Source organism: Thunnus thynnus, chromosome 3, assembly GCF_963924715.1.
Source record: "Thunnus thynnus chromosome 3, fThuThy2.1, whole genome shotgun sequence".
Classification (NCBI taxonomy): domain Eukaryota; kingdom Metazoa; phylum Chordata; class Actinopteri; order Scombriformes; family Scombridae; genus Thunnus; species Thunnus thynnus.
In genome coordinates, this window is record NC_089519.1 from 14,360,902 (window position 1) to 14,384,257 (window position 23,356).

At 37.1% G+C, this 23,356-nt stretch overlaps 1 protein-coding gene across 1 annotated transcript in view; it reads left to right on the forward strand.

Annotated features, from left to right (window-relative positions):
* sorcs3a (sortilin related VPS10 domain containing receptor 3a) overlaps window positions 1-21,579 on the forward strand; it is a 58,990-nt gene extending 37,411 nt beyond the window's left edge. The window contains exons 16-23 of the mRNA XM_067584386.1: window positions 2,739-2,872; window positions 4,094-4,217; window positions 4,772-4,884; window positions 12,128-12,259; window positions 12,359-12,458; window positions 15,140-15,245; window positions 16,577-16,737; window positions 17,958-21,579. Of these exons, the coding sequence (XP_067440487.1) occupies window positions 2,739-2,872; window positions 4,094-4,217; window positions 4,772-4,884; window positions 12,128-12,259; window positions 12,359-12,458; window positions 15,140-15,245; window positions 16,577-16,737; window positions 17,958-18,016 (929 nt within the window). The 3' untranslated portion in view covers window positions 18,017-21,579. The remainder of the gene's footprint in view (window positions 1-2,738; window positions 2,873-4,093; window positions 4,218-4,771; window positions 4,885-12,127; window positions 12,260-12,358; window positions 12,459-15,139; window positions 15,246-16,576; window positions 16,738-17,957) is intronic.
* The last annotated feature ends 1,777 nt before the right edge of the window (window positions 21,580-23,356 follow it).

The following is a 23,356-nucleotide window of genomic DNA, read 5'->3' on the forward strand; positions in this document are numbered from 1 at the left end:
AGTATATTTAATACCAAATGAGTCTCTCACTCTCTCTCATTCACACACACTGACACACTTATGCGCACATACACACACTGAGCATCTCAAAGTGGGGATAAAGATTAGTTCTGGTTAAAGAGGATGAGAGTTAACAGAAGCCTCGGCGAGACGAACACCCCAGACCACAGCGCTGCACGAACCATTCGTTGGAGTTTTTCCACGAAAGTAGTGAATTACATCTGTCCGCGGCGGGAAACTTCATCCCTGAGATTAGTGTAAAGCAACCTAGACCCCTGTCAGGTCCTATTAGGTTCTTAGTGGGGAGGTTTGCAGCATTACCCAGAAGGTATGTCAAAAAATACATGATGGCGTCAACATATTTTCAGTATTAGAGGAGGACTTTTTTAGGTGCCATCACCACAGTTACACACCCATGTAGACCTGAGATGATTTTTTGCAGTCACTACTTTTTACTGTCTGAATGTCAGAAAGGATTTGATTATCTGTTGTTTTATAGCACACACATAAATGTTTTTGTGATCTTGGAGATGAATTTGCTTTTTGGTAGGCCTGTGAATAAAATGTGTTAGCAACTAATTGCTCAAGGTTGACTGGAGTGACTATGCTGTCCTCTAAATATTACATTTACATACAAATGATTTGCAGCAGCAAATGCTTTTTGAAAGAAACATTGTATTGCCTGGAGTACCATTTTTACTGCATCAACATAATGAGGGAAGGTTTTTAATGATCATGTCTTCTTTTGATTTCTCTACACTATCCCCTTGTAATTAACTAAAGCATGATTAAGAATATTATAGCTATGAATAGGCAACTCAAATCACTTGTTTAAGCTTTAAGGGAAAGATCATGGTATTGGCTAAAATGTCAGTGCTGACAAAACAAGACTGCCTTCAAACTAAAGGTGTGGGCGTGTCATTACATGGCCCATTTGTTTGACATATCTGATCATAACACAAATAGAAATACTAACTAAAAGTTCCGACTTGCAGCCCAATACAATGTCAAGCGAGTGCATGGCGATGTCTTTGTATTCCCTTGTGGCAGTGTTGTACAGCTCTGGAATGGTCATCATGGTGGCAATGAGTCTCTCTTTCATCTTCATAGTTCTTCAGTAAACAGTAGAATGCTATAATGCTACATGGTAAACTAGGGTTGGGCGATGTCTACAGAATTGGCATATGACGATGTCTGCTGTGAAACATTCAGATGGACAATGATATCAGGGGGGATAAATTAATCTTATTGGCTTTTTACTAGCAAAGCTTTTATTGTACTTACAGTAATGTAACAAGTGTATTTGTCGTCAACTCGAGTACTTCACCTGGTTCGCTGTCTCTCCTCTGCTCCGTTCAGAGGACACACACTCACACACGGAGTGCTCAGCCCCACTCGCGGTGAAACAGAGTAGAGAAACTGTAGAGAGAAGAAGTAGAGAGAAACCATAAATGATAGCAAAACACAGTAGACACTGTTTATTTATGTTATGTACTTAATTAATGTACACTCATTTCATTTCAGCTCAGTGTGAGCGTCTACTGCATTTTATTGTCATTTATGTTTCATCGTGGGTGAACGCTCCGTGCATGTGAGTGTGTGTCCTCTGAGCGGAGCAGATGAGAGACAATGAACCAGGTTGACTTGACAACAGCTAACTACACTTCTTGCGTTACTGTTAGTGAAATAAAAGCAATGTAAGGTGAAACAATTTAGAATATGTCATCAATTTACCAAACCAGAATATGTATAAATGCACACTGTATTTAGCAACCTTGTTTCAGCAAAGTCTGATTTAACCTGTTCAAAGACACAAAAGGCAATGACAAATATGTAATGAGGATAAGATATTTAATAAACATGTAGTACCAACTTACTGTCATAGTTATTTATAACAATTGAATTGTCACAACTTGATGTGACAAAAACAACGCTGAATCTGAGACGAAGAAAAATCACAAGAACACATAGTGTAACAGTCTTTCATCTCCTGTCATCACAGCATGCACATTGTTAAAACATCTATACTGTATTTAATCTCATTACACCTGCCAGCAAGCAGCTAACTTTGCATTTATTGTAGTATAAAAATCAGGCACAAAACAGGAAGAATGATTCCATTACAATGTTTGTCTGTTTGTTGCCATCTTTTCATGATGTGACTGTTTTTATGTGGATGGATTCAAGGTATATTATTTCCTTAATTCACTCTCATACTGTTTCAAATGACATAAAAAGAACCAACTTGTCTAATTTGACAAGTAGCAATAATCTGTCACCATGAATGAGAAGCTGATATTCACATTTTTGAAGTTACATCCAAAAGGTTATAAGACGCAATACATTTTAGAGTTTTGAAAGACTTTCCATCCATTATGTCATATTAATGCTTGCTTCATGCTTGTGAAGTTGGCAACACATTGATAGTTTGCCTCTGACAGTAAATCTTCTCTGGAAGTGATATTTATACTACATTTGTTCCTAAAATGTACGCATCCATCCACACTATCCACTTATCCTGCCCAGGGTATGAGGGTGGATCATATCCTCGAATGCACTAAGCAAAGTGCTGGGAATGTTGTTTGTAATGTTTCTCTCCCTGAAATAAGCCTTACACCCCATGTACTTGGGAATTGTGATCCTGCCAACTGGCTTTTTCTCATTTGAATGGGAACCACACACTCAAGTGTGCCTCATTAGAAGTAGCCATCAACTCCTCTGTGGTGTTTCTTTCTTAGGTCCAGTGGAGCATGTCCAGCTTCTTGCTCCCTTCGTGGTCATAAGGAACAAGGAAGTGAACATCACAGCAGTGGTTTTGCCAAGCCACTCACGCACAGTCACCTACTTCTGGTGGCTAGGCAACAATACTGAGGTAATTCCTCTAAGACTCATTAATATAAATTTCAGTCTTAGTTTCTGTTGCTTGCAATGCTGGATTTTATCTCTGTTATTTTTGTAAAGCATCATTATTTTTGTGAAGAATTGCATCTGTCATACAGTTTTGAAAGGTGTGGCATCTAACCAAATGCAATTAAGATGTGTTTCTAACTTTGAGATTGCACAAAGTGAGGTGAGCTTCAGTCAAAGCTAATGAAAATGGGAAACACCTCTTCTCCAGTATGCTGTGTTTGTTCACCAAACGTTTTTGGCCATCTATCCTTCCTCAGTGTGGTGTCCAAGACTGTTTCCTTATATATGGTCCATCGAAAAAGTGATTCTGACTAATTCTATACTCATAGTTGTGTCTCTAGGAATGCCAGTGTTGGTCAGTTCATTGGTCCATCATTTTAAGGTCACTATCTTTGTTTTTCAGCAGCTATAGGTTTCCATCTAAATGTAATGAAATTTTTTAGCGAATTTCCAGAAAATCAACAAAAGAAATTTCAAATGAATTCATGTTTCCACCTACTGCGGTATTATTTAAAGTTAGGTTATTGAGATCAACATCTGGTGATCTGGGGGCCATTAAACTATATATAACATTTCTGTTTGTTTCCTGCATTAATCTGAGGAGCCATACAGTCTCAAAGATCCACACAGATCTGATGTTTTTGTCTGCCACTGTTTCTCATCTCTTCGGTGGAGCAGGAGCTTCAGTGAATATTTAAGTCACATGATTCATAAACGTCATGATCCATTGTCAGCGTTTCCACTCAGTTCTTTTTTTTATGCAGAAATTGAAAATATTAATAAAAACAGGTGGATGGAAAGGCATCTAGTGGCATGTCTTGACAGCTATTGAATGCATTGTCATAAAAGTTGGTACAGATATCCATGGTACCCAGAGGATGAATCCCAATGACTTTGGTGATCCCCTGACTTTTCATCTACCCCCATCAGAAGAACTGTAGTCAGTTTTTCAAAACATAGTACATATCTCTTCCATCTTAATACTTAAGGATTACTTCATATTGTTCTATAAAAAATCCTGCTTTTTGTGAATCTACAAGTCATACCACTGATTGACCTTGGACACCACCTGAAGAAGGCAACACAGCTTAAAGTGCTTGATGAATGATGCATGGTGTACTGGGAGAAAGTCATGCCACACGCTTGTGAACATTATTTGAAACTTTACCTTCTGCGCTTGCAGCCAGTGATAAGTTTGGATGGGAGTATCTCGCACACCTTCCCCAACGAGGGAATGCACACCATCACAGTCCAAGTGGCTGCGGCCAACACCATACTACAGGACAGCAAGACCATAGCTGTCAAAGGTCAGTACTGGTTTTCTAATTGTTTGTGGGAGCTCATAACACATGTTAACAAGTCTGTACTATTGGCATCCTCTAAATTAGTAACATGCTAACAAAGGGCTGTTGAAATGGAAGCAGTTAAATACTTCCAAATACTTCCATCTAGATTACTTGTAGAGTCATCTTCTGACTCTGCCTTGTGTAAAATGTTTCCGAAATAAAACTGCTCCTACTTGAGTAAAATATATCACATTAGCCTACTGTTAGAACTTCAAAAGAACATGTCTTCATTTGGAATAAAGTAATCCGACTGCAAGTATCTGTAAAATGCAATGATTTATTACCAGCGGATGGGTTGGCGTAAAGCTGTGACATTTTCTAATTATCTAGAAGTGCATCTGGTACATTTAGCCAAAGGGAAGTGCAGGGGATATGAGAAACCCTCTTCTTTTCATCAAGTGTTAACTACCTGAAACTCAACTTGAGCAAAATGACAGTTGGCACAGCTCCCTGAGAATAATGCCCCCGGATCCGGGTGAATTAATGGCTGATTCTCCCCTGACTCTCCTCGACAGAATTCTTCAAATCTCTACTTTTATCTTTCTCCCCTAATCTGGACGAGTTCAACCCCGACATACCCGAGTGGAGGCAGGATGTGGGGAGAGTAATTAAGAAGGCTCTGCTCCAAGTGAGTGATTTTCATTTTCTCTCACCTTCCCCCTCTCACTCCATTTTTCCTCCCATCTTTCTGTCTCTCCATCTTCTGCTGCTTTAGTTTCTGTCTTTTTATCTCCTACATTCTTTCTCACACTGCTATTTCTCAATTATTTCCTATACCCCTATTACTTGTGCTGCCCAATACTCTGGACTCATTGGTGCGGCAAGAGAACGCCCTCGGGCCACCCTGTGATTCATCATCAGATAGGTGTGAAGACGCCTCTGCTTTCCTTCTCTCCCAAGATGGCTTCATGAGTGCTGATTCCTTCATTTTAAAAGTCGCAGATAAAAATATATCAAATCAGGGCTTGGTTGGGACCTACGAGTGACAATACCTGTCACTGTGTCTAATGTGTGTATGTGGTAGTGTACTTGAACGTAGGAGGGGTCTGCTTGCTCTAATATTGTGTGGGATGCTCACCCATCATTGTTAAGTGCTACTCATCTCCCCATTCACAGCTTATGAGTAGTGGACTGCATTTGGTGGTGCTGTGCTCTCGGGCATCTTACCAACATATTGAATGCTAGAGCTGCAGGTGGGCGCTTTTGGAAGAATATTAAAATGGTTGAGGGGGATCTCATGAATAACCCAGATAACCCAAACACACGCCTATGCTTCTGAGTCGATTGATTTTACAACTCAAACTGGACTGTCATGTCATTTAAAGTAAAATAATTTGCCTGAAAAAGAAGTTTTGTTCAATTTTCATTATATTACTTTTTTTATTGTATTAAGAAATTATATTGAGAAATTGCTTTTCTCCATCAAGAGCAGAGGTAACACCTTTCCGCTACATTGTTTAGACTGAATCAATATTAAGCACCCTGTACACACACTGGCTTTGTTTATGTTTGAACTCGCTGGACTGAAGCTGTAAATTTCACCCTTAAATTAATCACCAGGGTTGTTGATGCATTCACAAGCTATGAAAGGCTTGTGTAATTCACAGCCCATTCTCACAAGAGAAATGACAATATAGGTCTAAAATTCAGGCCAGCAAAAACAACCTATAGTTATGTTTAAGCCATCCAGTGGCCGTAGCAATTATGATCCAGGGAAGTAACGCAGTTCAAGTTACGTCAATATAAAGTGACTTGATAAGATGATTTTTGCTTCGGGGGTGGGTTGAGTAGATGGCTAGATAGTTACAAAAAGTGGACAGTGCTGCACCACTGTAATTATTTTATGGTTGTATGATAAGCTGCTAACACTATACACTGTGCAAGTGTTTGTATTTGTCACAGGGCTGCAATATTGACATGGTTCAAATAACTGCTGTTAGCTATATAAAAAGTGTATACTCTGTCACACCTTTCTCTGCTTTATTTGTAAAGGTACTTTGTTCAATACCATTATCTTATTGACAATTATGCTTTATATTAGAGCACGTTAAAAAACAAACTCCCCAGGGGCCCCAGACTCTCAGAAGGCCAGAGGGCTTTGCAATGTGGCAATTAGTTTGTGGTCATGTGATAAGTTGTAAATTTGTTTTTGTTCTTCCATTACATCATAGTTAGCGCCTACAATTTTGTTAATTTCCAGCCTATTGTATTTAGTGAGGAGAAATCATAGTGTCATTAACAATAATCATCAACAATCAATATTTGGAATTTATATTAAAAAGCTTGTCTATTAGAGATTAGATTATATGAGGGCCAGGTACAGTCATGCTGTTTTATATTGGGAACCCCTGCTCACTTGAAAGGACTCTTCCTAATCAACTGATCATATGCATTCATAGTTTTCAGTGCCCAACTATGCAAAAATGATTGGCTAAATCTATAGAGCCACATTAGAGGGGCTCTACCAGTAATCATAGAACTAAGGTTACAGAATATAACCAATGTTACAGCATTCCCTTGAAGTGAAGTATTAACATGGAACAGTAGGTGAAAATGATGACAGTTCCGATATGTGCTTTTTTTATGATGTTATGCTTGTGGACAGTGGCTGACATGTCACTTTTGTTTGTTTTCATCTTTTCAATTTATCCTGTTAGAGTTTGATATCACTACCCATATGAAGGGGCTGTAGACCTGTTTATGAGGCTGGAGATGACACAAAGTTCATTTCCAATCAAAGATATTATCCAAGTGGTGACAGGAAGGGTTATTTTTCCTCTATTTTGTTATGGTTGAGAACTCTTGCTTGAGACAGAAGTCAGTACAGAACTGATGGCTTTTCAACATAGTAAACAACTCCCCAACAATAAAATAGAAGATGAGAAAGGGAACAACTTGCAATTAAAGTCAAGGTCCATTTAACTGGGGTGCTGTGCCGCTTAGCCCACTTGCTGAATCTTTCAAGTCATGACTTTGCACTTTTCACCTAGGCTCATTTTAGTGCCACTGCCTCTACTAGTCCTGAATGCACGTTCAGTAATAGAGGTTATTTCATTCCACTGTCTATCTCCAGCCACCTCCCTCTCACATTCCCTCAGCTCAAACTCATAGCGTTTACAATGTTCATACTCCCCCACAGCTTCCCTTGAAGGTTAATGCAAGCTATCAAGCTATCATGTCCTATTGCTTCCCCTAAGGCACAAACTACTTTCTCATCAAACTGATGTATTGTAAATCACACAGAGTAATGTGATATTTTCCTCTTTTCACTCTGTTGAACAATTGCAATTTTGATAATTAACTTACTCTCAAATGACTAGAATGAATATTGGGTTTTTAAGTGATTCTGCTAACAACTGAAAAACAATCTGGATCCCAACTAATATTAGGATTCATTTTATAAATACATAAGTTAGTGTTAGAGGTCAGTGGAAGTGTTATACTGTATAGTCTGCAAAGTGGGAGCAACACATCAGCTTACAGTTTGTAAGACATCTTTGTAGTAATGCTAGCCCATAGCTCGAGGAATGAGAATGTCAGTCAGTTGGTCCCTTGTTCTGCTACCTCAGCCCAGGCAGCAATATCTCAACAGGTATTGGAAATTTGCTATGACATTTGGTACTAACATACAGTGCATGGTCCCCAGAGGATGAATCCTACTGACTCTGGTAATCCCCTAACTTTTTCTCTAGCGCCAATATGAGGTTGACAGTTTTGGTTTTCGAATGAAATATCTCAACAATTTGTGGATGGGCTGCCATAAAATGTGTTAAACATAGTTTAGGTCCCCAGAGGATGATTCCTATTGGCTTGACTCATGTTTCATCTGGCACCAACAGTAGGTTATAAATTTTAATTATCCAGTGAAATAAAGCATGTCCATACACTGTCAAGATTGATTTGCACAAATCAAATTTGATACAGACATTCAGGGTTCCCAGATAATGAATCCCCATGATCTTAGTGATTTCCTGACTAAGGTCCAACTGGATGGATTGCCATTAAATTTGGTACTGCATAATTTTTCCCAAAAGATGAACCATAATAACTTTGGTGGTGCGTCCTCTAGTGCCTGACAACATCAGGTCAAAATGTGCATTTGTCCAATATATGACCAAAGACCTGCAAAAGTAATGACATTCCCTATCAGCCTCAACAGTACTTTGTTTTTAGTACTAATTAGCAAAAACTCATTGAAGAGGACAACCAAGGTAAATATTACCTGTTAAACATAAACATGTTAACATTTTCATTAGCATTTAGTTCAAAGCACTGGTGTGCCTAAGAACAGCCTCACAGAGAGGCTAGCTTGGCTGTAGACTCTTAACGTGTGCTCAGACAAAATGCAATTATTAGAAGTACCACGATTGCATGTAAAGTTAATGAAAAGACTGGAAAATATGTATGAATATGCTCAGCACCGTAAAAATTGAGACAAAGACACATCTGCGCGAGTTCAAAATGTTTCAAGTTGAGGTAAAAATTCTTCCTTATCCCAGGACCTTAAGAATCGATTTTGTAAACGTGCAGAGACAAGAGGAAAAAAATAGTTCTCTTGTGAGATCAGTCAGAGGCTAAGCTGCTACACACACACACCGACACAGTCTCACACACAGACTGAGTGTCAGTTTCTAGCTAGCTTATAGCTAATGTCTGTGAAGTTGGTACATTGACTGTTTGGGGAGAATCAATTTGCTCAAATGGTGCAAGGCAAGAACTCACTTCCTTTTCTGTTGGAGCACACATCTATTCTTGTTGACAGTTAGTTGAGCATGAATACTGGATTATCCAGGTGACAGTGTTACCTAAACAACATATGGAAATGCCAAAAATACTATATACATAGATCTATTTGAAAAAAGAACAAATGCATTTCAAAACAAGTTGTACATGCAAAAAACAAAATGTATTGAATGTGTAGAAAGATAATACCTTTCAGTTGAATGCACATGATTTTGCTTCCATGCTGAGTCCCTCTAGAGCTTCTTCAAATAGTATTTCTTCAAATAAACTTGCACATAAATATTGCACTGTGGAATATTTTTTTTTATCAAACCAACTTGAGCCAGGCCTCACCTCCCTTCCTACTTACCATCCCAATCTGATTTTTTTATCCAGCAGTACATTTGCAAGGCATTGAAAGGGAGCACTCCAGAGCAGCCAGCCAGCTTTTTAAACTAATAACTTATTGCAATGAGAACAAACATGGTCCGCGTGTATTGATTTTTTTTTTTCAGGGGCTATTGCCTCTTCCGTCATCCTATTCACTTTATCTCCCCCTCCACCACCCCTTCTCTCATAGCAAGTCCTGCCCGCAGCTATCATTTGTTCACTACTTTGGTACTCAGGTAGTGATTTTTGTGCTTGATAATTGATGTGCTTTGGCTATACCCACTCCATTGTCTGCCCAGGCCACAGAGAAAACATAAAAACATCACAGACTCTAAAATGAAGAGTAATCACCACCTAGACTCTGTCTTCTATGCTTGTATAAACTTAAGGCTTAAAAATCCTTTTCTGGAAAACAAAAAAAAACAACATCAAAAAAGACAGAACATTTGTTTGGCTTCACCTTTTTTATAAAAAGAAAAATAAGCTTTTGACATCCATGGAAATTGAGATGAAGCCAGAAAACTTTCACCAAATTTGTTCCCTATTGTTTGTTTCTTATGAATGACCTCTATTTGCCTGAAGGCAGGTTAGTCTTTGACATTCAGTCACTGTAATCATTCCATGACTGTTCTACCTTATGATATGCTTAAATAAATGTACATTTAAATAATAATAAAATCTCTCCTACTACACTCTTGGAAGCAGTCAAAAATGATTTTCTCTGGCAGTTAGCATTTATAAGACTGTTTGTCTTTTTGAGCTCCTTATCAGCTGTGACAGTGGTATTTGGCAGGTTGACATATTCCGTTTCTGCAGCAGAGACGTCGAAAGTCGCTTTGGACTCGTTTTCAATCATCATGAATTTATGTCCTCCATGGAAGAAAAACACATTACATGAACCTTCAGAAACTCCTGCAGGTTAAACTGGACTAATGAAACACTTTTAGGGCTAACTGACTCTAACACACTCACTATAAACAGACTGTAAGACACTCGCTAGCCTAGCAACATTAATGCTACAAACAACCCATAATGCAATACTCCGTATAGGAGTACACCTAATTGTCTAGACCCAGAATATAAGATGATCCCACTTTTTCAGATGTATTTCCAGGGAAAAATCCCCATCTTATATTCAGACCAATACAGTATTTAACTATAATCCCAGTTTTTCAGTTTAGTCACCTGACCTTAACCTGGCATTGAACATTTTACACATTTGTACAATATGAACACGGTGCCTGATGTGTTACTAGACTAGAGGAAGACTAGATATAAAGGTCATTATGCATTTAACACTCTGTGTCCTTGTGTCTCTCACTATTTTGCTATCAGTATCTGTAGCACCCTCTCTCTCAGTTTCACAGCCTCTCTTTTATCTCTTTTTTGGTCTCTGCTTCCCTCCCTCAATTAAAGAACAGTGTAGAACAGCAGTAGTTGTGAGGGAAAATAGTAACTTCACTGCCTGTCGGTGATGGTAAGTTAATACACTAATGCACTGGTGAATGCTGATTCAAATAGTACTAAAATACTAAAATCAAACTGGAAAGAACAGTTGGATACAGTTCATCATGTTTGTGATCACTTTGATTTTATGGATTTATTTTACATTTCATATATTCACATTATTTACTGATACTCAGTCAAAATCTTTGCTGTCCTTCAAAAATCATGGCCTGTCTTGTCAGTTAGTAACTGACATAAAAATGTGGATTTCACTTTTAAAACATAACCTTTAAAAAAAGAATAACTAGCAACACCAGTAATACTTCAAATGTTATTTTTGATTTGGGTTTGTTTTTTTACTTTGTATGTTTGAAGCATTTACTCAAAATGTGTCAAAAGAAAACATATTCCAGACAGAAATGACATGTAATGCCACAAGCAAGCATTAAGGCATCTAAAAGTCTGTGAGAAGAGGTTGAAAAAATCAGGTACTTCAGGACAAACTCCTGAACCTTTGCTGCTTTTCTAGCTTAAGCTTCCAAACTTATACAACCACTTATCTTCCAGCAGAGACTCATTGACAGGCAATTATATCTTGAATGAGAATTTAAGGACATAAATTGAAAAGTAACTTTTCATGGAAGGTTATGCAGAATCTTGCAGTTTCTGAAAAGGTATAGACCTACTACTTGCATTTTCATGTAAAGCACATTGAGTTTACTTTAAAGAACCATGCTCTATAAATAAAAAAATTGCTTGCCTTGCTTTAATACAGTCCATAAAGTCATCATTTGCTGTCTGGTAACAGTTGTTATACAGAAACTGGCCTGTTTTGTTGCAGCAGGGAGTGACTACAGCAACTGCACAATTAATGCAGTAAAGCTAGTTCAGGCAGTCATCTCGAGTCTGCCACTACACTCACATGGCATACTCTTCTCACTGCAACATTTATCCAGCGCACTCTTTTAATTAGGGTGGTGTATTTAAGCTGTTGGTGTTGTGCACATTCATTTGCTCTGAGGCTTTGTGCCTAGAGGGAAGTTATTGTCACTCCCCACTCCTAGCTGTGCTGGACTTGGTGCATCCTTGGCAGAAATGACCAGGTCAGAGTCTTGATGCCAAAGATAAATGCAGTTCCTATTCTAGATTCACTTAGTAATTTGTTTCATATGAGTTGGGTGACAAAACTGATGTAATTGCATGATTTTATGGGCCCAGCAGTGACAGCACAAAGACACATGTTTTTTATTTTATTTTTAAAGCTACCTGTCACAGTGTGATAGCTAATGGAGCATGTTCCTGCCTCACCACAGGTGTCCGACTTCCCAGAAGAGCAGGTTTTGGTAGCTGTGTTCCCAGGAGTTCCAACAGCTGCTGAGCTCTTCCTGTTACCTCATAAGAACCAATCAGAGGGCAAGAAAAAGAGTGAGGAGGAGCTAGAGCAGGTATGGAAGACTATGATTGCATTTTACATGACAAATTGTTGAAATCATATCAAGCTGTATTATTCTGACTGAAAATACCATGCTGTGTCTGTTTAACAGGTGTCTGACATAATTGTAAGTGCACTGAACCAAAATTTGGTGGAGTTTGAGCTGAAGCCTGGTGTAAGGGTGATTGTGTACAACACACAATTAACGCTGGGTAAGAAACGTTTGCTCTCACTGCTTTCAATACTGCCATTAAGTTATCAGCCATAATATTAACTTGCAGGGGTAATTTTGTTATGCACTAGCATTCTTTATTTGTCATTTTGAAGTGCCAAGAAATAGAAATGTAATAATCTTGTTTTGACAACAAGAATTTTTCTTTGGTCCACCAATTAAAATTCCTGTCAGTCTCCCTCCATCCCAGGCAAAAGAACACAGGGGAGTGTGGGAGGGGTTTGATTTTAAGTGGAGCTCCTTGAGACGAGGGATTTTTTATGCCTGCCATCAAAAGCTGAACATCTGTTCTATTTCTTTTACAGCCATTCAACCACAAAATGAGTGTTACACTGAGTATAATTATGTTGAATATTTAGTCCTTGAGAAAGAACACTGTACAATTTAAGGGCAGAGGCAGAATTCAGAATGCTTGAAGAGTCAACAGCACTGTTTAGTTCATAACTGCTGAAAATGGAATGGTTGGTTGACGTTTGAGACCTTTAAATGCACTTCCACCAAAAAAAACAAAATGCTGTTATGAGTTTCAAGTCCATGCTGGATTCATGCAGGTGCATCGATTGTGAATACTGTGGTTGGTTGGGAAAACTACACTTTTATTGGCTTAGTCCACAGTAGTCCTCACTATGTCTCCTATGTCCTACTGCTGGACAGATCTTAAACTGTATTCATTGCTTGGCTGGTTTCATTAGGCACACATTCTCTGGAGGCACACAGCCATGAGTTGTCTGTAGCTCAAAGTGCTGGGTATTAACAGGGTGGCATGTGCTGCTCTGTGACGTTCTGTGGTGTGCTGCACTCTAATGACATTGGAGGTGTACCCAGCTGGATCCCTCTTTATATTTCACCTCCTCAGAAAAGGTCTAAAAAGCCTTCAAGCTGCTCGAGAAAGGTCACCAGCATATGCGCCTCTGTCTCTGAGCTGAAGAGCTAACATGGAAATGGTGGAAAATGCAATGTGATTTCCTTGCAATGACAGACACTATTGCACTCTACAAAATAATGAGAAGAATTTAAGGTGAACACAAAGCAAAACCATGTACTGTGACATTAATCAGAGATAAATGTAAGTTAGTGCATTTAAACATTTTATATCCTGAAATGTATGAATTATCTGCATCAGAATCATGACATTTGAGATATTATATATACGTGCCTCATCTTATAATGCATCTTTAATGCATCATTATTGTGAATATATATATATATATATATATATGTTAGAAAAATAATAATATTTTATGATGTGGCAACACTGTGGTTAAGGTCTGGTTAGGTTTAGGCACAAAAACCACTTGGTTAGGGTTAGCAAAAGATCATGGTTTAGGTTAAAATGGTTACCTTGTTAAGGTTAGAGAAACATGTAGTGCGGGTTAAAGGTACTACTTCCTTAAGTTAGGCCACCTTCATCGTCATGGCTACAATAATAACCACTGGGTTAAGGTTAGTGGACAATTGTAGTTTCATTCCTTTTTAAAACTGGCCGGATTTGTGGTTAGAAATGTGGCTCTTGTAGTTAGAAACAGGAATGAACAGCTGTCTCCAGTGGCAAAGTTCACTGTTGAGTTACAAGATAAGTTCACAATTTTTCAAGCCTGTCTTAAAACAACAGTTAGTTGCCCATGTGAACAATGAAACAGGTTTTACTCGCTATAATGTTTCACCCTGTTCACACTGGCTGTTAAAAGATCTCCTTCAAATGTGCTTTCAATGTAAGTGATGGGAGCACTATTTCAACTGACAACTGGCGCTATTTCACAATTAGGTTGTAGTGGGTTGTGGTGATGTGCATTAGATTGAAAAATGTTCCTAATATTTTGCCCCTCTCATGTATGTTAAAGGGGAGGACAAAATATTAGGAATACTTTTCAATATAATGCAGTCCAGTGCGCCACCCATGACCTATGACCTCAATAATAAACATACAGTAGAATAATCACCTTTCTGAAAACCTCAACAAAAACTGAAAATGTAGAAGCTTCGTAAAAGTAGAATTAATGGCAGAGCTGTTGTATTGGTTTGCGTTAGATTGCACAATAAAGTGCTTGGTTAGTATATGCAGTTTACATCCTATTGTGTTCGTATAAGGTTATATGTTTCAGCAACTTAATTTATTTTACCATTACTTTACCTCTTTATTTTACTATGTGTATATATTTATATACACATACACATACACATCCACACGTATACATATAGTTATATAGTTATATACCTACTGCTGTATGTGGGGCATCCATCAACTCAATATAACCTAACTTAACTTTATTTTGCTTCATTATTGGGAACAATACACATGAATTTACATTATTGTGAAGTAAATGTAAACTGCCTAAACATTATATATGGTAAGATACGAGGTGATAACATCCTGTGGTAGAATGATGACCCTATCACAGGAAAGAATAAAAAAGACAGAAGTCTGTCATCAAAGCAGACTGTTTTCTTAGCCTGACAAGTACAAAAACACACCCCCAACCCTGATTTTATCACAAATTGCACCCTGGGGACAATACACATTCATCTAGACCATTCAGATGGAAATAAGCCAGAATTATAAATGATGAACAGTTATACATGGTTATATGCAGGATTCTGACAACTTTACTTTTACATGTAACAATAGCAGAATCTTCTCTGTCTTCTGTCCCACTCTCACAGCACCCTTGGTGGACTCAAACCCTCGACACAGCAGCTCGGCTATGCTGATGCTTCTATCAGTGGTGTTCCTGGGGCTAGCAGTGTTCCTCATCTACAAATTCAAGAGGTACACACCTTTGTGATTTCTTCCACCTGCTGCACATACAGCATGATCATATAGAACCCTAGTATACTTTATATCTATTACTATATCATCCATTATTGATGATACCAGAGCAGCACATTCTGGACCAATCAATTACAATCACGTCTGGAGATTTGACATATCCCCCTAGAGGTTGTAGACATACTTGCAGCATGCATGAGGCACATGCATTGGAATTTAATCAGTGATCAAATGCAGAGAAAACGACCATTTAATATGCAGTTGCTGTGCCTTGGCTGTTATTTGCTGAATAAATAATTCATACTCAAAATGATTCTCTTGAAGAGTCGGAAGGAAATGGAAAAGCTGTCATTAATTATGGATATGAAATTTTTCCTATTAAGTCTAAAGAGGATGCGTTTTTCAAGAAATCTCACAGTTACAAAATAGAGCAATTAATAACCAAAATGAATAGTAATTGGAAATAAATTGGATAGTGACTAAATAAAGATGTATATTAGTGGTTATAAATACAGATGGGAAAAGATACCACTGTTACTGTCATTTGCCTATAAATGAGTTACTGAGGAATAATTATAGTCAAGACAACTGAAAGGAAAGTTGGCGTGTCCATATCAGCATGATGAAACAGAGGAACTTTCTTTGAGGTTAGTTGTGATATACATAAATGGGTTTTTAACAAAAGTTTGTCATCTCAGAGTTATTAATGACTTATGGAGAAAAAACTTAACATGTTTGTTTTCACTCTAAGAAAGAATGGTAAATCTTAGATTCATGGGAGCTAAAATAAATTAGACCCTTAACATCACTTTAACTAACAGAACATAGTTTTATTGTGTAGTTTTGTGTGTAAAACAATATATTAGCATTCTTTCCTAAAAAGTAGCTGCTGTGTAACTCTTATTTCTGAGGACATTTCTTTGAAAGGGATATGTAATTTGGTAGTATATAGGTAATGTGATCATTGCAGAGTTTTTAAGTAATTATCTAATTCAATTAATTAAGAATTTTACAAATTAACAACTCTGTATGAACCCAAATATAATTAATCTGCACCTACCAAATAAATCAACCACTTTCTCTGTTTTTCTCTTATAATTTGGACCAAACCGTGCCACCATTTCTGTAAAATGAACTGTAACATACCTGCTAATTACTCAGAAAATTTCCCGTAAATCAGTATTTAATATTTTAGTATTTAAAATTTAAAGACCTGTAAAATAAAGGGTTACCTATTTTCCTACAAAATATTGCCAGAAAGACAAGATGGTTTTCTAACATTGTTCTGAGCATCTTTTTTTTTATCACTCTCTTCCTTCGTAAATCCTTAGAAAAATACCTTGGATCAACATATACGCTGAGGTGAACCAGGAGAAAGAGCAGGAGATGATTGGCTCAGTGGGCCAGGGCGACAGCACGCCTAAAATCACTCTGAGTGAGTTCTCCACATCCAAAGAACTCATGGAGAAGGAACTGGATGCCAGGGTCAAAAGTAAGTGAAAAGCTCCCATAAAGGTAATGAAGATATTCATTCATGAACATTTTCATAGACTGACAGTTCCCTGTCCAATCCTTGAAAGGGCTTGTGGTTTGGCGAGTGAATACATAAGATGATTTTGGAGTAAAAGTCAACTTGATAATAGACAGTATAAATGTGTGCACATTCACCCCTTAGGCATACTTTAGTTATTTGAATTTGGATTATTTTATAAACAGAGAATTGGCAACTTAATCTCCTTTTAGCATTTTTAATTATTCAGAGAACATGAAAGCAGAGGGAGCTACAGATTAGAGACAATACTGGAAGGGTTTTAATGTAGTAAAGAGTGGATTCTAGCAAGACTTGCAGTTCCAAGAACAATGAATAATTAATAAAACCAACACATTTAAGCATGTGGCCTCGGGATTCATTAGGCCAGCTGGAGCGCAGAGGCAGCGGCCTTAATTACTTGAGTATTTAGTCACAATATGACTTGTTTAAAAGAAATATTTCAGTCCATCACAAAAACAACAGGTTGCCGAAAGCAAATTAGTCAGATACCGCTTACTCTGACCTTATATGATGCTCACAGTCTGTTTTACATTACCAACAGTAAGTAGTGCAGGTCATCTGGTCAGTGCAATCTCTGGATTCATCTGGCTCGGAGATAGTTTACAGGACAGCTGAAGCTCCTGTAGTTTCACAGTTTAGGATTGCAAGCTGATTCTGACCTAGCTGTAGAAATTTAGAATAGCTGTAGAAAAAAAGAAACAGGTCATACACAGAAATGGACACCCTCAAGCACCAAACATCAGTATTCTGCTGTAATTCCAGCTGAATACTGTATTTTTATTTAGCTTGGGTTAGGGTTGGGTGTCCATTGCTACCTTTTGCATACAACCTGTAATCCTCCACAGAGTAGATTCAGTCAGTTATGAAATCATGTAGCAGCTTGACTTGACAGTAGTGAAGTGGTTGTGGCTCATATTGACCAAGAAGATATAACAACAAATGTCGAAAAGCCCTGTTCAGACAAATTAAAATATATATATTTATATGTATATATCAATGTGTAATGTCCAACAGTGGACCTTAATGTGTGGTATCAGTGTCAAAGTAGTTATTTGTTTTACAGGCATTTAAGCGCCAATGTCTTTGTTCGTGGCTTGGCTTGTTTCTAAAGCGTCTTTGTTCTTGGCTTGTCTCCTTTTGTTTCATTTGTTTCTGCTCAGGGGGAGTTGGAAATGCCTGCGAGAGCACAAGGGAGATTCCAAACTGTACTAGTGTGTAAAGCCGGAGAGCGCAACAGTTTATGTACAGAGCAAAGTATTACAGTGTCGGGGGTTCTCTTTTTCTGTTTTGTAATTCTCAACACAACTGATGTTAATAGTTTTCTAAGGGACCTCATTTATACAGACTTGCATGGATGTCTAGTTCAACAACATCCATGCAGCAAATGTCAATTTACTCAATGAGATCATTGTAATTACTGGCGAACATACTCTGTTTTGTGGATGCTACATAACAACATTCATTTGCAGAGTGAAATATCTGTCGTGGAAATCTATGAAGAGTTATGTAAATTTCCTAAGGAGTTTGCTTTGAAAATCATTTCTGCCTATATATAGACTATAATGTATGAGTCTTCAATCAAACAGGGAATATTATTGAAATGTACAATATTATTATCTGTTCTGTTAAATGTATATATTATTACTTTCTACATGCTCGTAGTCTGAGTACCATGGCGATGACAGGAGATCTGACAGTGGTCCATTTTTGAAAGTGTGTTTAAAAAGTCAAACATAACTTAAAGAAATCAACTTTGTTTTGATAAGGTCCTTGACTTGTGCATGTTCTAATTGAGGACACGATTTCTGTGTTGTAGATAAGCAAGTGTTGTAAATAGTTATTTTCTAATCATTCATCAGAAGAGCTCAATCAGTTTTGCCTAAACTTCTGTTCTGCTCTTATTTTCTTCATTCATGTATCTAGTAGCAGGGGGTTTATCTGCTCATGCAGGTAGAACTGCAATAGCTTATTATAGTTTTAACTTCCCTCCTTTTCCCTGGAAATGACATGAAAAGGATCAACATGAACATGTTCTATGTGTTTATATTTTCATTAAACATATACAGTACAGTAGATAGTCTGACATTTTTACATAGATGACAGTCTTTAAACTACCTGAACCAAGCATTATTTTGTCATCGGAATCATTGCATTAAATTTTGCCTTTGATTCAATGGCTCTGAAATTTCTGATTTAGCCTCAGAACAAAAGCTGAATCAGGATGAAATATTTACTATATTGTGGCTGCCAGTGCTCAAAATCACAATATCCACATGTTGGGACAAACATGATGACAGTCATTCCAAAACTTTCTGAAATGTGATATTATACATATGTGTGTGTATGTATATCCTCTAAAATACCAGTAGGCGGGTTCCATTCTTTATTTGGTTCCTGTCCAAATTTGCTAAACTCTGATGATAATAAATCTTTTTTTTTTCTTTTCATCGTTCAGCCCTCTTTTTTTATTATTAATTAGCAAGATTATTGTACAAAACATTCAGATAACGTTAATCTTCTCATCTTTAGCCAGAATTTTTACAGGTGGAATTGAAAGATTATTTATCTATTAATTAATGTTAATTCCATAAATAACTTAATGACAGGACAAAATGAAATGTTTGGCTATTATCTGGAAACATTAAGTTCTCTGCAAACTGGTTTGGCTGTTTGTGAGGAGAAAGAAACATCAGTCTGAAACACCACTTTAGGATTGTGAGTGGACTGTGTGTGTTTCTGTAGGTCGACGGGACCAACAGAGTGTTGAGTCAATTAAAACAATCTTGCTGATCGCATCACGTCATTTTCAGTGGTCAGTCTCCCAGTTAAACTTATGCATGTTATATCAGTAATTTAAGCTTGTCAATTTAATGATCATGAATTGGGACTGTTGGTTTTGTGATCAAGAAGTTCATGAAAAATACAGTGTGCAGAGTAAGTATTTTACATGATTTCTACATGTCAGATACAACATGGTGTATTTTATACTGCTCATCCCATTTCCAGATAACCAGTAAACACTGATTAGATTTAAAACTCAAAACCTGAAAATTGTCTGCCTTCTCAAAAGGTGACTAGAGAGCTAAATTGAATATTTGAGTCTTAGGTATGTCTATATTTAGCCACCTGAATGTGTTTAAAGCCTCATGCTATTGAACCCAACACTAAGTAGGCCTATAGCATATTTGTATTTTAGAGGATATAACAATGCATATGTTATATTGAATTTAATATCAAATATCAAAAATTCTTTTTGAAGAAATGTATCAACTCTGTATTTTTTATATATATAAATGGATATAAGAGTAATTTGGAATGAACCCCTTCAGTGCAGTATTTCTTACTGGGTCCTTTGCTCAGGGTTTTGGGGTGTTTCCTTCACACAGCATGAAGAGTGCTTTACTTTGTCACTTGTTACAGAGCTTCAGAATTATTTGCCCACTCTGCTCCTTCTGTCAGCCCGCACACTGCTGTCTTGTTCATCCAACAAAACCAAAATATTGTCTCCAAATATGAAGAATAGAAGCATTTGTATTTATTTAGACATCTCATAGTGTACAAACAATACACTAAAGCTGGCTTTATGTTATTAATCCACTCTCCCTGATGCCATCAGGCTCCTTTCACTACCCAACACTTGACTCTCTGCTTAGTTTGAAATGAGGTAGTAGCGTCCTCCCAGCATGCAACTCTCCACCAGCACTGTGTTCTCCAGCCCTACAAAAGCTAAGTGGCCTCGAGTTGACTCGTATAAGCCTCCTGGTATCCAGCGAGACAATAATCAGAAAGCTGGACAGCTGAGCAGAGGATGCCCCATGCAGAGTTCTCACAATGCTCGGCTCAAGTAAACAGCGCTTGCGGGAGAAGCGAGAGGGGCAGGGGAACACTGCACAGAGATATAGGCTGTCACATCACATATGCATTACCTTGAACAGAGTGCTCTCATCTCAAACCAAACAGCCAGGCCAGGCCTTGTTTACTGCAGACAGAATACACACTGAACAGAGATTGTTTTATAGCTTTGTTGTATTCAACACATGTCATGAGCAAAGGATTGTTTGCTTGGCTGGATTTTTGTTTGGGTGGGGGCTTTGATGGTGTCACTTTGTTCTGAAACTTATTAGTAAAACAGGATTAGGGGGAATAGAAAAAGAAATATCAAAAACTTTAACCACAGCTCTAGTCATGTTTTTATTGTGTTTTTTTGTTTGTTTGTTTGTTTGTTTTTTCTTCTCTTGGACCCTTTGGAATTGTGAAGAATGTATGACAACTACACTGGTCCAGTATTCATAACCAGGCTATAATGCTTGGTAGCAGCTGTTGCTGGATAAGAAAATAAGTATTTCATAACAGGCTGTAAAGACAGGAAAGACTGGCTATCAGATAATGTTGTGCTTTATATCTGCACAGATATATTGGAATTGTCACCAGTAAAAGAAGCTCATGGGTAATTTGGGTAATTTCCTGATGTTTATTTCCTCATTGTTCATTCAATCACCATTTTGATCACTGGAAATTTCTGTCTCATCTGATAACTCAATGCCACATTATACTGTAAAAACCAGCTTGAGATCTCTGGGGGGGAATCCATACTTTTAAAAAACGGAAGCAAGATTTTTGCATACTTCAGAAGGCAAAAGCATTATAATGTTCTTCAGTGCACAAAAATCTACAATGCATGCATCATCAGTAATGTTCTGTTTCATCTTTATTTCGATATTTCTACGGTAAAGAAACTGTCATTTTGAAATTGTTTCAAATAAATGTATTTTTGTACATCAATGCATTTGGTCTCTGGGTGATGAAATTCCTGTGAACTGAGGGGTGGAAAGAAAATTATGCTCATTGCAAATTAAACTGCTCGGTTTATGAGTTAATGTACCAGTAATCTACAGTGGAGAAGCACACAGAGGTAAGAAAACCACCAGTTTTGTTCATTTCTTCCTCTTCTTCCTGTACTTATAGAATTTTTGGAGTAATCAAAACAACCAAATACGGCACTACTATTGAATGGTAACATTGCTGCAATGTTATTTCCTACCATCCCTACCACAAAACGTACATCACAGGCTGCCCATGGCTGTATGGTGAGGTACAACCCAGTGTCACAGCAGTTTGTGAAATAGTCATTAACTTCAATTTATAGATTCATGTACATGAAAACAAATTTTCCGTTTTTTTTGTGACACTCAGCATGACTTTCAAACTAATGTATTTCAATTGGAAATATGTTTCGTGCCTGCATCACGTTTTTTTTTTCTGTCAATCGAGAAGCTGTATTGTTATACATTTTTAACTAAGATTTTTTTCCTTGTTTTCACCTCTTTATTTTAATTTTATCAGTAGCCTACAGTCAATAGTCTGCGTCAGTCCGTTAGGTGGACCTATTATTTCTCCCTTGATTCTGAGAAATAAAATTTTTTTTTGTCAGTTTTTGATAGTGGTAGGTATTGTGTTATGGGTGGATGTGGTACGTTGAACTACTGTTTTGGGTTGTCTAACATCTGTGGGCTTCATTCCATTTCAAATTGTTGCCAGTCCGCTGGAACACAAATCCAAACACAAAAGGTGTTTTATAGCCTGTGATTGTTAAATGTGAAATCGCTCATTTAATTTGATATTTCCTAGAATATGTGGCTGAGGATATTTAATATGAAATGATCTATCTTAAAACATACAATCTTCCTCAATTAATATTGAGCCATCTCATCCAATTAAGTACTCCAACGCTGTGTGTGTGTGTGTGTGTGTGTGTGTGTGTGTGTGTGTGTGTGTGTGTGTGTGTGCATCAATGCCACGTTGAGGGCGGGGTTGTCAAACTGGACTTTAAATTTCACGCCCCTCATTTAATCCCTGCACTTGTCACTTGTCATACATTTCATTAAACTTGACTTTAGATTGTACATTGCATTCAACCTTTACTGTCACAAAATTTAATTATTTATGCACATGTCATATTTAACTGTTGCTTTGGTCACCTTCATATATTTCATACACTTCATTTCTTTGTCCATAGTACTTTGTACAGCCAATATTTCATTTCAAGTTTTATATCCCATTTCAAAACTATTACTGTTCCATTCTGTAAATAAATTTTAAAATTTCAATTTAATTTCAATATTACTTTGTTTATTTTATTATTATTATTATCATTACCTTATTATATTTTTTTTATTTTTTGGGAGCAAACGCCAAGACACATTCTTTGTGTGCTTGCATTGTAATATCTGAAGATGAGTCATTTTGGTCACTGTTTCCACTAAAAAGAGTGTGGGGACCTCCTTAAGATATTTTATTCATGATCACTTATTGTAGCACTTCTTAAACACTTTAAAAACATTTAAAAAAAATTAAAAGCATAATAAAATCAAAAATAAGCCTCTATCCACTTTTATTTGAATACAAATACAATACAAATAATTTTGCTGCTTTGATAAATACAAATACTAATACTCTGCACATTATTATTATTATTATTATTATTATTATTATTATTATTATTATTATTATTATTATTATTATTATTATCCCTATTAGGTAGCCTGCTTCAATCAACATT